Source organism: Cucurbita maxima, unplaced genomic scaffold, assembly GCF_002738345.1.
Source record: "Cucurbita maxima cultivar Rimu unplaced genomic scaffold, Cmax_1.0 Cma_Scf00005, whole genome shotgun sequence".
Lineage (NCBI taxonomy): Eukaryota > Viridiplantae > Streptophyta > Magnoliopsida > Cucurbitales > Cucurbitaceae > Cucurbita > Cucurbita maxima.
This window is the reverse complement of record NW_019272021.1, coordinates 205,615-220,124: the sequence shown is the minus strand read 5'-3', so window position 1 is coordinate 220,124 and position 14,510 is coordinate 205,615. Positions and strand designations below refer to the sequence as shown.

Genomic DNA, 14,510 nt, shown 5'->3' with positions numbered 1-14,510 from the left:
TTTTTTTTTTTTTTTTTTTTTTGAGTTATTCCTATAATGTAGTTAATTCCTGCAGGGGCCTTTCTTGTAATTTATTCAGTAACTTTGCTGGTTTTTAGTTGGTATTTTTCTGTTCTGATACTTGTCTATTTTCTGTATTTCTCTGTTATTTTGGGATAGGGGATTTCTCTAGCAGTGAACATCAGTAAGTCAATGTCGGTTTTGAGCACAAACTGACACCAATAACCGTCCTATCAATCTTGACCAGCCAGTGGTTGGCAGTTTTGGAATGCTTTAGGAAACTGGTCAACTGACTGGATTGTTGGTTTTGGCAAAAACTGTTGAAAATAGAGTGAGAGAGCAACTGTAGCAGGGAGATGACCAAACTTTGACTGATCGAACTCCTGTGAACAAGCACTTGAAGGAGATAGATGAACATGCTTGACGTAAAAGATAGACATTAGCCAGAATGTTGAGGGAGAAAAAGAGATAGAGAGGAATGTCCAGAGAAAAGAATGGATGAAAAGAAAGTGAGAAGAGAGAAGGGGATAAGACTGAAGTCGGTGGGGGAGAAGGGGAAAAAGAGAATGATAGAAGGGGAGACGGGAGAATGGGAGGAAGAAGAGAGAAAATATATATCTTTTTTTGAGAAACCATGGCTGGTTTCTTAAAACAGCCACAAAATTTTAAATACTGATCGATGAATAATTGGTCGGCTGAAAACTTATTCTTTGGCCACTTGGACTGACTGGCTAGTTGTTTTTTCATATAGAAAAATTGATGCCAGCTGAGCTTTGGTTACAGCAACCAACCAACGTCCATTTGAGTGGCTGAATCAGTTTTTCGACATGGAGTGTGTACCCCTAGATTTTCTTTTATATTCTTGTAGGAAGTTTGTATCTTTAAAAACTCATAACATTTAAATTCTTGGTGGAAAATTTTGTTTCTTCTCCAACAACAACCGTCCTTTGAAGGAGAAGGAAATCAATAATGGGAAAAGTAATGGAGATAAATCCTATAACAAAGGAAATTATTCTTAAAGGTAGAGCCAAGGAGCATGATGCCAATGTCAAGCTCCGTAATGACAAAGGAAAAGGTGTGAACCTCAATAACATGAGTGATGAGGCTTATTTTTTATGTATTATATTTATTTTTTAAGTGGATAGGTAATAAGCTTGAAGTGGGTGCTCTATATTTTATGGACCTCATACACATACCCCAAAAGAAAGCCTATAGTGCTTTGGCTTCTCAATTTGGTGAGAAGGAGGATGCATGTGGTTCCATGCAATTTCTGAATGCCACAACTTCTTAGAACACCTAAAGCCAAAAAATGAGGGTTAATGTTAGCTAATTCCGTAGTTTATGGTTTGTGTCCATGGTTCTACACATGACTTTGTTTCGTTAGTGGAAGTGACATAATTGGGCATCACAACATTGATGGAAGGTGTCTATTAAGGTTATCAATTCTATTGCCAAACGCATCCTTGGTCTTTCTCGTAATGTATAGATGACGAATTTCTAGTGATGTTTGCTAAGGAATTCTAGATAGGTCCACTAACATCATGATGGATGATCATTAAGTTCGCAGGAGCAACTAGATCCCATTTCTTCTGTCAGTGTATCAATGAAATGTTGCAAGTATTCTCTAAGTAGGCTATTAAATCTCCGTTTGAACATTTCTTTGAGGTTGATAACTTAAAAGAAATATTAGTGTTTTGGTTAGACCAAAACAACTCAAACAACTCCATTTGAAAGGTGCTTGAGAATCTATTAGAATTGAAATTTATCGTAACTCTTAAAGTTAAATAGTTTGAGTTTAGTAGTGACTTAATATGGTATAAGAGTAGGAGGTCCTATTGTTCGAACTCCTATAATGTTCTTTATTTTTTCAATTAATATTTTTTGGGTCTTATGCTAATTTCCAAGTTTACTAGCAAAGAAGCACAAATACTGATCGACACACCACAAACATGGTGATACATATTTTTCTAAAAATGTATATTTTAAAAAATTTAGGACAAGGACATGACAAGGACTCGTTTATTAAAATATACATTTTTATATGGGAAGAAATTCAAAGTCAAATAAGTTTATGTATTTATGTGCTTAAAATGAGTATGATGTATTTCGCTTTCAAAATTTATTATTGTTTTTTTTCTATATTCTTATTTTTAGATTTAGTGTACTCAACAAGTATTCAATACCGGTCTAACAAATGTGGACCTATATCCAGTTGGTAAGGGGCTACTTATGTGATTAGATATCCAGTTGTCTTGGCATTCTGACCCATTCTTTGATTCTTCCCTTGGTTGTTGCCATTCTTGACAAACAATATTGAGAGCATTTCACATTGTGGAGAAAGAATAAGTGATTTTCAATTGTTACTGTAATTAAAATGTGTTGTAAAGATTTCATTCTTGAATTTTATACTGAATTGTATGGTATTCTTTGTGGCGTTGAATTGTCCTTGTTTATTAGTATTATTTTCTCGTTCTAGCAAAGTCTGCTGTATTATCCTTTATTTAAAGGATATATTTTTGCCAAGAATTTTGTGATCTTATTATTAACAGTAATCTCGATCTGTTCATGAGTGGAGAGTGGGGCTAGATACACTTTTAATTGATATGTTTTATTGTTAATATGATGAAAAATAAAAATTTTCGTCTTGTCTACTTTCAACAGATGCTTACTGGTTGTATCAAGGTTGAACATGGTTATGCCAAAGCATTGGAGCTTCTTAAGGAGTTGCAAAACAATGGACTATGCATGGATTGTGTGTCGTATGGGACACTGATAGCTGTTTGTGCTTCACATAATAGATTGGAAAACGCAGAGAGTTTCTTCAACCAGATGAAAAATGAAGGCTATTCGCCAAATATGTTCCATTATGGCTCTCTACTCAATGCTTATTCAATGAGTGGAGATTATAAAAAGGCTGATGAGCTGATCGAGGATATGAAATTGAAGGGGTTAGTACCAAATAAGGTTTGTTTTTTTGTTATGGTGCCTTCGAAACTTTAGATTGTATTTATATATGAATAATTTTTATGAGAAGAATCGAGAAGAAAGCATAGTAATTTGTTCGGGGAATATACGAAGTTATATGGTTAAAGTCATATTCCTATTAATTGTAAAACAATGAGAACACAAAAACAAATTTGGTTTTGCAGGATCATAAAAAATGGATTAGTCCAAGAGCATTATAAGGAAGCAAAAATTTGAACTTTCAACCACTCTGTAATTAGAATGCATTCTTCTTCTTCTTCTTCTTCTTTGAAAAAGGAAACAACACTTTGATAATGAAGAAGAGAGTGCAGGATATAAGTAAAACAGACTACAGAGAGTAGACTGAAAAGAAATAAAACAAAGAAACAAAAACCACACATGATAAAGAAGTGCAGAACTGATAAATCTATATGAAAAAAAAAACCAATTGATTCGACTCTTCTACTGACTTTTGCTACCATCCGGATAATTTTGAGAATGATGATAGGAAACGGAAGTTGGCTGTGACAGGGCAGGAAGTGAACAAGTGGTCTGCGTCACTACCATTGTCCTTCCAAAGAATACACCAGAGGGATTTATCCTTTGGATGTTATCTGTGTTGAAGCCTCCCAACAATAAACAATGATTTCTTTTTTTTTTTAATACTTTTTGGTAGTTTAGTCTTCCATGGAGTTGTAAAGACTACAGAAAAGAGTGGGAAGAAATTGCCTAGCGAGAGGAAGTTCACCATGGATTTAATAGATAAAGTGCCATCATTTTCGAGGTCCCAATATAGTTGGTCTGATAGGATGCAGACGCCTTTCCTGAAAAGGATAACAGCAAAAGCATTCTAGTCTTCTGCATCTCTATCCTTGAGAGCACCCGATGGAGAGGGCCCAAATGCTCCCCACTAGTGATCGTATACATTCCATCATTGTTGGTGGAAAGCACACAGAGTCTGGATATTTGAGTTTGAGGTAACATGGACCTAACCTGTCATCATATTAGAAGAGAGAGCAGGAGAGATCATCAATTTTAATGGAAATGTTAGCATGCAGTATTTCTGGGTACAAATAGTTATATACTTGTTTGTTAAAATTATTTCAATATGCCATGGAAGACAACTCTACAGTTATAAGATATTTGACTTGATGGCACAAATATTGAAATCAATGTTTAAGTACATGTGAATGTGTTTATTTTCATCATACCGGTCCATGTTACTCTGGAGAATCTGGAAATCATTAACTTTTCCCTCAAAAAGGTTAGGGTTAGGCTTCAAAAGTACATGTGAGAGAAGTTATAAAAATGTGGTTAAAAAATTCGATTGTAGTTTCTCTGGCTTATTTAGAAATATATATATATATTCTTTTTTTTTAATACTTACAACGGATTTTTTTTTTTTCATTTCTAAAAAATTGTATACGGTTGGTATTCAAGTTTTCTGTCTACTTGCAGTTGTTTGTTTCTTATAAAAAAGTATCTACTTGCAGGTGATTTTAACAACATTGCTGAAGGTTTATGTCCGGGGAGGTTTGTTTGAGAAATCAAGGAAACTCTTATCAGAACTGGAAGCCCTTGGCCATGGTGAAAATGAGGTCTGTGCCAATGATTTGTGGTAGTATTACTTTTTGTACATTTGAAGCTGATGTTTGCTAATTACCATTTGTTTATATGATTCTCTCCACACTAGAAAGATGGCCATATTGTTGGTTTTCATGTTTGTACTTTTCGAAATGGTTAAATTACAAGTTTAGTCCGTAAACCGTGAAATTTGTGTCTATTTGACATTTGAACTTTCAAAAAGTGTTTTAGGTCCCTAATTTTTCAATTTTGTGTCTAATAGGACCTTGAACTTTCAATTTTGTATCTAAAAAGTCCTTAAATTTTATATTTATTAATGGAACCCTAAACCTTTTATTTTGTGCCTAGTAGATATGTGAATTTAAAAAAATATCGGGAGAGACTAAACTGTATTTCTAAAAGTTAGGGATCAACTATACACAAACTTCAAAGTTTAAGTACTAAATTTGTAATTTAATGTTTCAAAATTTGTTAATTTCTAGTTTGGTAGTTCCATTGGGTCGAGTAATTGGTAGGGCTTAAGAAGTGAATACGATGAAGGATGCAAAGGTCTCATGACATTGACCTGGAAGATCACTACTTGGATGCCGTTCTTCTCTTTTTCCTTCCAATAGGAGTTGATGAAGCTGAACTATTGAGCTATTTCCCAAAGAATTGAGACACATTTAAAGAAGAAAGTAGATTGATTGAAGAGCTTGGGTAAAAAAAAGTGTAATCAAATTGGAGCGAACCCAATTCTTAGGGCGTTCCATGAATTTTTTGAAATTGGCATTCTGAACCGGGGCATCGATGAAACCTATGTTTGTCTTGTTCCTACAAAGGCATGCTTCTAAAGTAACTGACTTCAGACTAATCAGTTTGATCACTATTCTCTACAAGCTTATTGCCAAAGTTTTAGCTAAGAGGCTTAAAAAAGTTGTCTATCAAAGAATCAGCTGCAGCCAATCAGCTTTTATCACAGGTAGACAAATCCTTTGACCCTATTTTGATTGCCAATGAATTGCTTGATGACTTTGTTGCTGGCCTTCAGGATGGTGGTGTTTTCAAGCTTGATTTTGAGAAGGCTTATGACATGGTTGACTGGGACTTTCTCCTTCAAATGCTTAAGTGTAAAGACTTTGGAGCTCGCTGGATTGGCTAGATTAAAGCGTGTATTACCAATACTTCCTTCTCCGTTCTGATTAATGGAAGCCCGATGGGCCAAATTTGAGCTACTAGGAGGCTAAGGCAAGGTGGTCTGCTTGCTCCTTTTCTATTTTTGTTGGTCGCGGATGTCTTTAGTAGATTGATTGACAAAGGGGGTGAAGGATGATTTTCTGAAGGTCTATCCATCAGAGGTGAAGGGGGTTCATATTTAACACTTGCAATTTGCTGATACGTTGCATTTCCCTGACCCCATTTAAAAGAAAATTGTTCAAGGATACAAGCTTCTTGAAGGGAATGAAAATGAAAACAAATAGAACAAAGAGAATCAAGTACAGAAGAACAAAAAACTTAAAAATCACAAAGTTAAAGGCTTTCAATTTGAAGTGGACTTAAGAGGAGCGAGAAGGGTTTTTTCAAGACTTTTGCAAGAAGTTTGCCTCTAATTTTTCAATGATGGATGCATGAGTTTCAAACAACTTATAATGGAGATGAATCTCTAAAGTCCTTTTAATGTAAAACTCTCTACAACAAATCGTCTCATTACAAAGAAAAGCCAATTCCACGTGCGGAAAGTTGAGCAATATCAACATATTTAGACTCCATAAGATAAGCAAATAAGGTTGATGCACGAAGGAAACCTGAAAAAAGATTTTTAAAAAATGGCAATCAGTGCAACCAATGGAAGAATAAATAGGATAAAGACAATCTTCTTCCTCCAGCAAAATTTCGAGGAGCAAATGAAAAAACTACTTTCAAGAAACAACTTTTGAACTTCCAAAGGTTCGGGTATGTGATTCAAATGCGGGAAGGAGGGACATGTGGCTGCCAACTGTTACAATGATAATGCCCCTGATGCAAGACAGTCCTTAAATTCCAACCAGGCAAATGCAAGCAGACTAAACAGAGAGGTAAGGTGATTTCCATCATTTGTTTGGAGGTAGATAACTTAAATGTCGTAGTGATAGGTACGTTACCCATTATTGGTCACTATGCAATAGTATTGTTATTGAAGTCGAGCTAAGTTAGAATTGGAATTATTAGGATATGTTTTGTCTATTTCCACCCGATCAAGGTTGATTTTGTTTGCTAATGAGAAAGTAAAAGTCTGTTAGGTATTAGTATCATATAATTTGTTGGATATGATATACTGATAGGCTTGGACATGATATACTGTTATCATTGGTATGGAATGGTTAGCTGAAAATCATGACAACATTGATTGTTATCTCAAGGATGTGTGTTCAGAACACCATTGAGAAACAAACTTCAAGTTCAAAGGATCTCAAACCGAAATCATTTCTAAGATGGTCTTTCCGTAAAAGGCGATAGGGTTGATCAAGCCAACATGCATGGGCCCTTTTGGCTAGTGCGGTCGACACAAGATTTACGGTGGTCGTTGTGGCTTTGGGATTAGAAGTTAATGAGTTCATAGACATGTTCCCTAAAAACCTCCGAGGATTGTCACCAAAATGGGAGATAGATTTAGGAACAACTTTCCTTTCTAAGGCTCCATATAGAATGACTCCAACAGAGATGAAGAGCTAAGTTACAGATCCAGGAACGACTGGACTAGGCTTCATACACGCTAGTGTAATTTCTTGGGGCGCACTAATTTTGTTTGTGAAGAAAAAAGATGGATCCATGCATCTTTGTATAGACTATTGTGAGTTGAACATGGTAACAATAAAGAACAAGTACCCTCTACCTTAGTTACAAGGAGCAATGGTGTTTTTCAAGATCGACCTGCGATCAGCCTATCACCCGTTGAGAACAAGGGGCGATGATATCCCTAAAACAACTTTAAGCTCTTGGTATGAGATTGCGAATTTACTATAATATCCTTACGCTTGATCAATGCACCAAAATTTTTCATGGACTTGATGAATAGAGTGTTTAAGGAGTTTCTAGACACCTTCGTAATCGCATTTATTAATAATGTTAGTGAGTTGTGTAGTTTCCTGGAGTTGGTTGCCCGGTGAAAGATTATGAGCGTAATTATTTGATCTAGATTTGGACTTAGTAGTTATGGCCATTGCCTTGTAGATTTAAAGACGTTATCTATATAGAGAGAAAATTCAAATTTTCACTAACTATAAAGCTCGAACTACTTTTTCACTTGGAAAAAATTATAAACATGAGTGGAAGAACTTTAAATGCCCAACAATGAGATCCTAACCTCATCGAAAATTTTGTGAAGTGTCAAATCTTAATTCTTAATCATGGTTCGAACCTTAGGCTTGTGGCACTACAGATGATATCAATATGGAACATCTTCTAGTGGACATATGACACTCGAGTAAAGGAGGGGTACATGAATAAACCGATACCACATCCAAACGAGGACATGATGATATTCCAGTATGGTTAAGAAAAGCTTAAAAGAATTGATAGTTACTACCTATACCAATAAGGTACATCATTTTTATTCAGGGACTCAATCATAAAAACTCCAAAGTTAAGCATGCTTGGTTTGGAACAATCCTATGTTGGGTGACTTCTTGGGATTTTCTAAGCATACTAAAAGGACCCGACTAACTTCTTGGGATTTTCTAAGCATACTAAAAGGACCCGACTAACTTCTTGGGATTTTCTAAGCATACTAAAAGGACCCGACTTGTGTTGGTTTGTAAGGACACTCGTGAAGGATTCTTGAACCAGATTTAGAATCGTAGGCCTAGGCATTTATCAATGTACTTACCAAATCTCTCCAAAAAGGCAAAAACAATACGCCTTAGATTTTAGATCCCAAGGCCTCGATATGGATTCGCCCCCATCATTATTGAAAACTCTATTTTTCTTTGTGTATCCTTGGTCTGGAATTTGGAGTATTTTATGTACTTTTTTTGGGTTCTTTGTTGTGGTGCTTCTTATCAGAAGTTGGTTTGGTTTTTCTGTTGGCAGTTCATTTTATTCTCTTTTCAAGGAGCTCTTTGTAACTCATGCATGTAGCTTTTCATAACTTCACAAAATAATATTGTTTCCTTGGAACAAAAAAAAAAAAAAAAAAACACTTGGGAGGATTTTTATACGGATAGCTTATTTTAGAAACATTAATTCCATCAAAGGACTTAATTCTGTTTTTAAAAATCTTAAATATTTCAAGTTTCATTCTTCCAGCATAAAGTTCCGAATCTAAAATTTTATTTTATTATTATTATTATTATTATTATTTTGTAGATGCCATATTGTTTGTTGATGGATGGGCTCGCCAAGGCAGGTGCTATTAGAGAAGCAAAGGCAGTTTTTGATCAAATGAAAGAAAAAAACGTTAAATCTGGTATGTTTTCTCCTTTTAGGTTTGAAGTTATAAACTGCAACTAAAATGTAGTATGAAGTCATTCCTATCTATGTTTCTGCGTTTTCTTTTTCTACATGTTGCCGTTGAGTCTTTGTAGGGGTCAAGCCCCTCCAGAATTTTATCAATACCCTTGTTAATTTGTAAATTATGTCTTTTTATATGTAGGAGAAAGAACTGTTATAATTATGGAAAAGAATTAAGACAATAAAGGCTAAATACTTCATAAATAGTCTAATTCCAACACGCCCCTTGCTGGTTAAATAGTCTAATTCCAACCTGTTGAATTACTTCTGTGGAAGTCATTTTTTTTAGTACGTCAACAATTTATTCTGATGTTGGAAGATAAGGAATACATATTGTACCTGCTTCATCTTTTCCATCACGAGCTATAGTGTAATGGCCCAAGCCCACCGCTAGCAGATATTGTCCTCTTTGAGCTTTCCCTTTCGGGCTTCCCCTCAATGTTTTAAAAATGCGTCTACTAGGGAGAGGTTTCCACACCTTTAATAAGGGTGTTTCGTTCTTCTCTCCAACCAATGTAGGATCTAACATATTAACATATAGAGATAACACCTTTATTTTCACATTAAATTCATATTGGTGCCTTGAAAGGAATCTTCAATTCTATAAGTATCCTTTTGCCCAATATGCATCAGTATAGACTTCTAGTTGGAAGTGATTATGCTATGCCTTTTGAATAAAATAGCTTTTTCAAGGGCCCCTTTTAAATATCTCAAAATACCCTTCTTCGATCTTGCAATTCTTAGGAAATATTCAATCTCCTAGGTCCTTGATTTGAAACTCACTTGCAAAAATTTTCTTGTGATCAACTAGACCTGCTTCATCATCACCTGTGAGAATAATATCATCTACATGCACAATCAAATTCGAGATTTTCACCGCGTTTATAGAATATAATATGATTTGCTCGACTCTGAAGAAATACATGATTGGACACAATCTTTAATGCTCAAACCAAGCTCTTGGAGATTGTTAAGATCCTATTTCCTTTTTAAAAACCAAGTGGTAGGCTCATAAATACCTCTTCCTCAAGATTTCATTTCCAAAGACATTTTTTACCGTCAAGTTGGTCGAATGGGAATCTGAATTAACTACAAGGGACAAACGAACTCTAATGTGGTTTATTTTAGCAACATGAGCAAATGTTTATATTGATAATTTGAATAGTTGAAGAAGTAGGAACGACAGAAGGATTACTAGGGTCAAAGTCTCACATTGGCTCTCTAAAGAATCAAGTATCGGTTCTCTAAAGAATCAAGTATCGGTTCTTGGATCTTGGTTCTTTGAATGAATTTTTTTCTAGTATAAAACTTAAACACAAGAACTTGGTTGGTAGGATCATTTTGTAGTATTTCTCCCCCTAATTGGGAAGTTTCTATACTTGGCATCAACCTTTTTTACCTGAACAGTCACTCGAAAATGCATTTAACAACTCGATGATCAAGATCATACCAAAAGTGACAAAGTATGTGAACATGAGCAGTACACCCAAAAACTACTACTTACATTCTTTTTTTCTAAATTGCAATACGAAGGAGAGTATGAGTCAAACATATGAAACGAACTTGTGATGTGATCAGAAGCTCCAGAAGCAATAATCCACGGAGACGAATTACTACAAGAGAAGGCCTTAGGATAAATACTCTTTGTGCCAAAGATATCCATGAATTTTTAGAAGGTAAATTGGTCGATAGAAACTTCAAGAGTTGATGAACCGAACAAGTCAGATATGAATAGAACCAGCCAGATTTGAACCAAACCAAACTAGCCAGACTTGAACCAAACCAGACCTGATTTGAAAGGACAGGACAACCACGAACAATCGAGCAAAAATATTTCAAACCCATGAATAATGCAGAGACGTTGAATGCATGCAACAGGTGCAGGACAGAGGCAACGAATAAAGCAACAGTACTGCAGAGATGCAACAATAGCAAACTAGGCCACAATGAAAAGACCAACGGTTCTAAATGGCCACCGCAGAAAAAAGAACAACCGACCCTACAAATGCGAACCTGCTACCAAAGAGATATTGCCGAAGGTTGAATGTGCCGTTTTGATTGGCGGTAGGGTTCAGACAGTAGTGGTGGCTAGGAGACAGGTAGGATTAGAAAGTGGCTAGGGGCTTTGGAGGCCACCATGAATTATAGTGCTCTGATGCCATCTTAATTTTAAGAGAATATCAATATCCTTGTTATTCAGTATGTGCAATTCAGGTTTTCTAATATTGTAGAAATTCCAACTTCTTTTCTTATGCTTTTTTCGTCTCACAGATGGGTATGCCCACAGCATCATGATATCAGCTTTTTGCCGAGGTGGGCTTCTAGAAGAGGCAAAACAGTTGGCTAAGGATTTTGAAACCACATATGATAGATATGACATTGTAATATTGAATACAATGCTCTGTGCGTACTGCAGAGCAGGAGAAATGGAGAGTGTCATGCAAATGCTTAGGAAAATGGATGAATTAGCAATCAGTCCAGATTATAATACCTTTCATATCTTAATCAAATATTTCTGTAAGGAGAAACTATATCTACTTGGCTGTAGGACCTTGGAGGACATGCATCGTCAAGGCCACCAACCAGATGAGGTCAAGTTTTGTTATTTTCTATCAATTAATATACACTTTATAAATGTTTTGGTCCCCTGAAGAAACATGTGTGTTGTATTTTCCTAACTGATATGCCACAGAACCCGAACTTTATCCATACATAATTTAGGAATTTTCAATATAAAGTAGGATCAATGGAGTTGTTTAACTTAATTTTTAAGCGGGAGATCACACGTTTCGTTTCTACATTTCAAATTCACATTGGCAAAAATGTACTAGATTTTCTTGGTCAGAATTGGTTTGCTCACTCCAAATGCAACATTGTGCAGGAACTCTGTTCATCTTTAATATCATCTCTTGGGACGATACGGGCTTATTCCGAAGCATTTTCGGTTTACAATATATTAAAATATAGTAAAAGAACAATGTGCAAGGCACTCCATGAAAAGATTTTGCATATTCTAATTGCAGGTCGACTTCTCAAAGATGCTTATGTCGTTGTCAAGGTATTTAATAATTATTTATTTATCCGTATTTAATTTTTGACTCTATACTTCGTTATCATCTATGCTGAAAATTTTGTTTCCTTTTAGGACAATGCAGGACTGATTTCTAAACCTGCCATAAGGAAGTTCGCTTTCAAATTCATGAAGTTCGGTAACGTCAACTTGATAAATGACGTAATGAAGGCAATCCATTGTTCTGGATATAAGATTGATCAGGTGAATTATTAATGGACATACACAAAACATGTTCATAAATTTAGATTCAACCAGTAACTACTACTAGTTTTATGAAGTTACTTCTTTTTCTTACTCAGGATTTATTTATGATGGCTACATCACGTTTCATTGAGCTACCTGAAAAGAAGGATTTGTTTATTCAATTGCTACAATGGATGTCTGGTCAGGGTTATGTCGTTGACTCATCAACTAGAAACCTTATCTTAAAGAACTCACATTTATTTGGTCGCCAGCTTATTGCCGACATTCTGTCAAAGCAGCATCGAGTGTCCAAAGCTACAAGATCTCATGGGAACACTTGAAGGAGGTAATTGATCTTGTTTGACATTAGATTTTTGGGTTGGATAGTGTGGAAATCAAAGATAGAGTTGTTTGTTAGTATGACTGGTAAACACTTACATTTATTCAAATATATGCTGTGTATTTGTTATGACGTTGGAGACTGCAGCTTTCTTATTGAAATTTCATTAGTAAAAGGATGGGTAAATGGCCCAAGCCCGCTGGTAGCCAATATTGTTCTTTTTGGGCTTTCCTCAAGGCCTTTACAATGCGTCTGGTAGGGAAAGGTTTCTACACCTTTGTAAAGGGTGTTTCGTTCTCCTCCCCAATCGATGTGGGACATTACAGATTGGATCCCATAGAGGTTGGTACAAAGCACGGAAGCTTATATCTTTTGGATTCATTTGGTGTTACTGTTTCTATGTTGAGAACTAAAGTCGGTCTGAATTTTTGTGAACTCTCGGAAGTGTTCGATGAACTTAGCAACGATCGTTCTCAAATGATCAGGAGGAATATAGCAAATCAAATCTAAGGCAGGTGATTATCTTTGTAAAAGATAAGCATTTGGTTGTAAATATGTCCATTCCATATGGTAGAGTTCAGTCAACTTTTTCTCGTCATGCCAAACAAGGAGGCACACCGAAAATTATATGCACTATCTCTTTTTGTGATTCCTCTTTTGAGTAATATTTGCAGACACAAGTTAATGAGCTTGAAGTTGTCCTAATCAAATAATTAGCGAATGAGCATGCTCCTTCCACAAATTTGATTTAATAATATCATTTCTTATAAACGAGTGAATCCATTGTTTATACGTCATGAAATTAATCACGATTAAGGAATTTTCATACCTCAAGGTCTAATGGTAAGGACGAGAGCTAAAAATCTACAACAAACTTTGTACACTTATATTTAAATTATGGTGAGCTCATCAAAGGAATTCTAGAAGATGTTGAAGACATCTCTTATATGTTGTGCAAAGTTATGCAAAAGATATGCATTAAATGCACTTTAAATTGTATATAGTGAACTCAGCTGAATTTATGAAACTAGTGTAAACTATTAAACATATTTCATTATGGCACTATTTAATTATAATTTAAATATTTGTTTATTATATTTAAGCTAGTTTTTAATATAGGAGTTAAAGGATATAATGAAAGTCGTAGGTGATATCTCACCATTAACTAGCCATTTTAGAGGTTATGGGTATTTCTCATTTAGTAGCCAATTTAATTTGGGAGTTATTTAATTTGAGAGTTATAGTTATTTAATTTGGGAGTTATGTGTCACGGTTAAGGTAGTAAAAACTATATAAATCATTCTTTTCTTTGATAAGAGACTTCACATTTTGGAATTAAAAAAACAAAAAAAAATTCTATTTTTTTTAAGCTTTGTTGGGAGCTAGGATTTTCTTTTCAAGTTGTTGGGTTTAAAACTTGCAATACTAGAGTCATTCAAGTGGTATTGATCAAAACTCTTGTGAAGTGATTCGAATCACGAGTTTAGAAACGAGTTTTCTTTATTCTTGATCTTGATTATCAAGATAATTTGTTCTATATTTTCTCTTGGGTTGATTCGGTTGGGTTTTATGTCATAAAACTAATAGTTTGTAAACAAAAACATATTCTATTTTCAATAAAGTTATTAGGGTTGTTTATTCAATAAATATTGTTACTGAATAAAGTGAACTTTACTATTATTAATCTAAATCTAATAAACTAAGAACACTCTGATTATATGTAGAGACACAAGAGTTGATCAAGTTCAAGCATATAGTCAAAATTATCTATAGTATAAGGATAAGACTAAGTACCTTATTCTGGGGACACTATGGATACGGCCCACTTTTATAAACAATGTGATCACTAAAATTGTACATGTGGAGACATGTGAGTAGGGGCGTCCTAAGATTGGACCA

General features: G+C 35.0%; 1 protein-coding gene across 1 annotated transcript in view; it reads left to right on the top strand.

Moving 5' to 3' along the window:
- Positions 1-12,784, top strand: part of LOC111479891 (pentatricopeptide repeat-containing protein At1g10910, chloroplastic) — a 24,522-nt gene extending 11,738 nt beyond the window's left edge. Inside the window, exons 4-10 of the mRNA XM_023124777.1 lie at positions 2,662-2,964; positions 4,458-4,562; positions 8,872-8,971; positions 11,287-11,606; positions 11,897-12,073; positions 12,161-12,289; positions 12,388-12,784. Of these exons, the coding sequence (XP_022980545.1) occupies positions 2,662-2,964; positions 4,458-4,562; positions 8,872-8,971; positions 11,287-11,606; positions 11,897-12,073; positions 12,161-12,289; positions 12,388-12,612 (1,359 nt within the window). The 3' untranslated portion in view covers positions 12,613-12,784. The remainder of the gene's footprint in view (positions 1-2,661; positions 2,965-4,457; positions 4,563-8,871; positions 8,972-11,286; positions 11,607-11,896; positions 12,074-12,160; positions 12,290-12,387) is intronic.
- Positions 12,785-14,510: the final 1,726 nt, after the last annotated feature.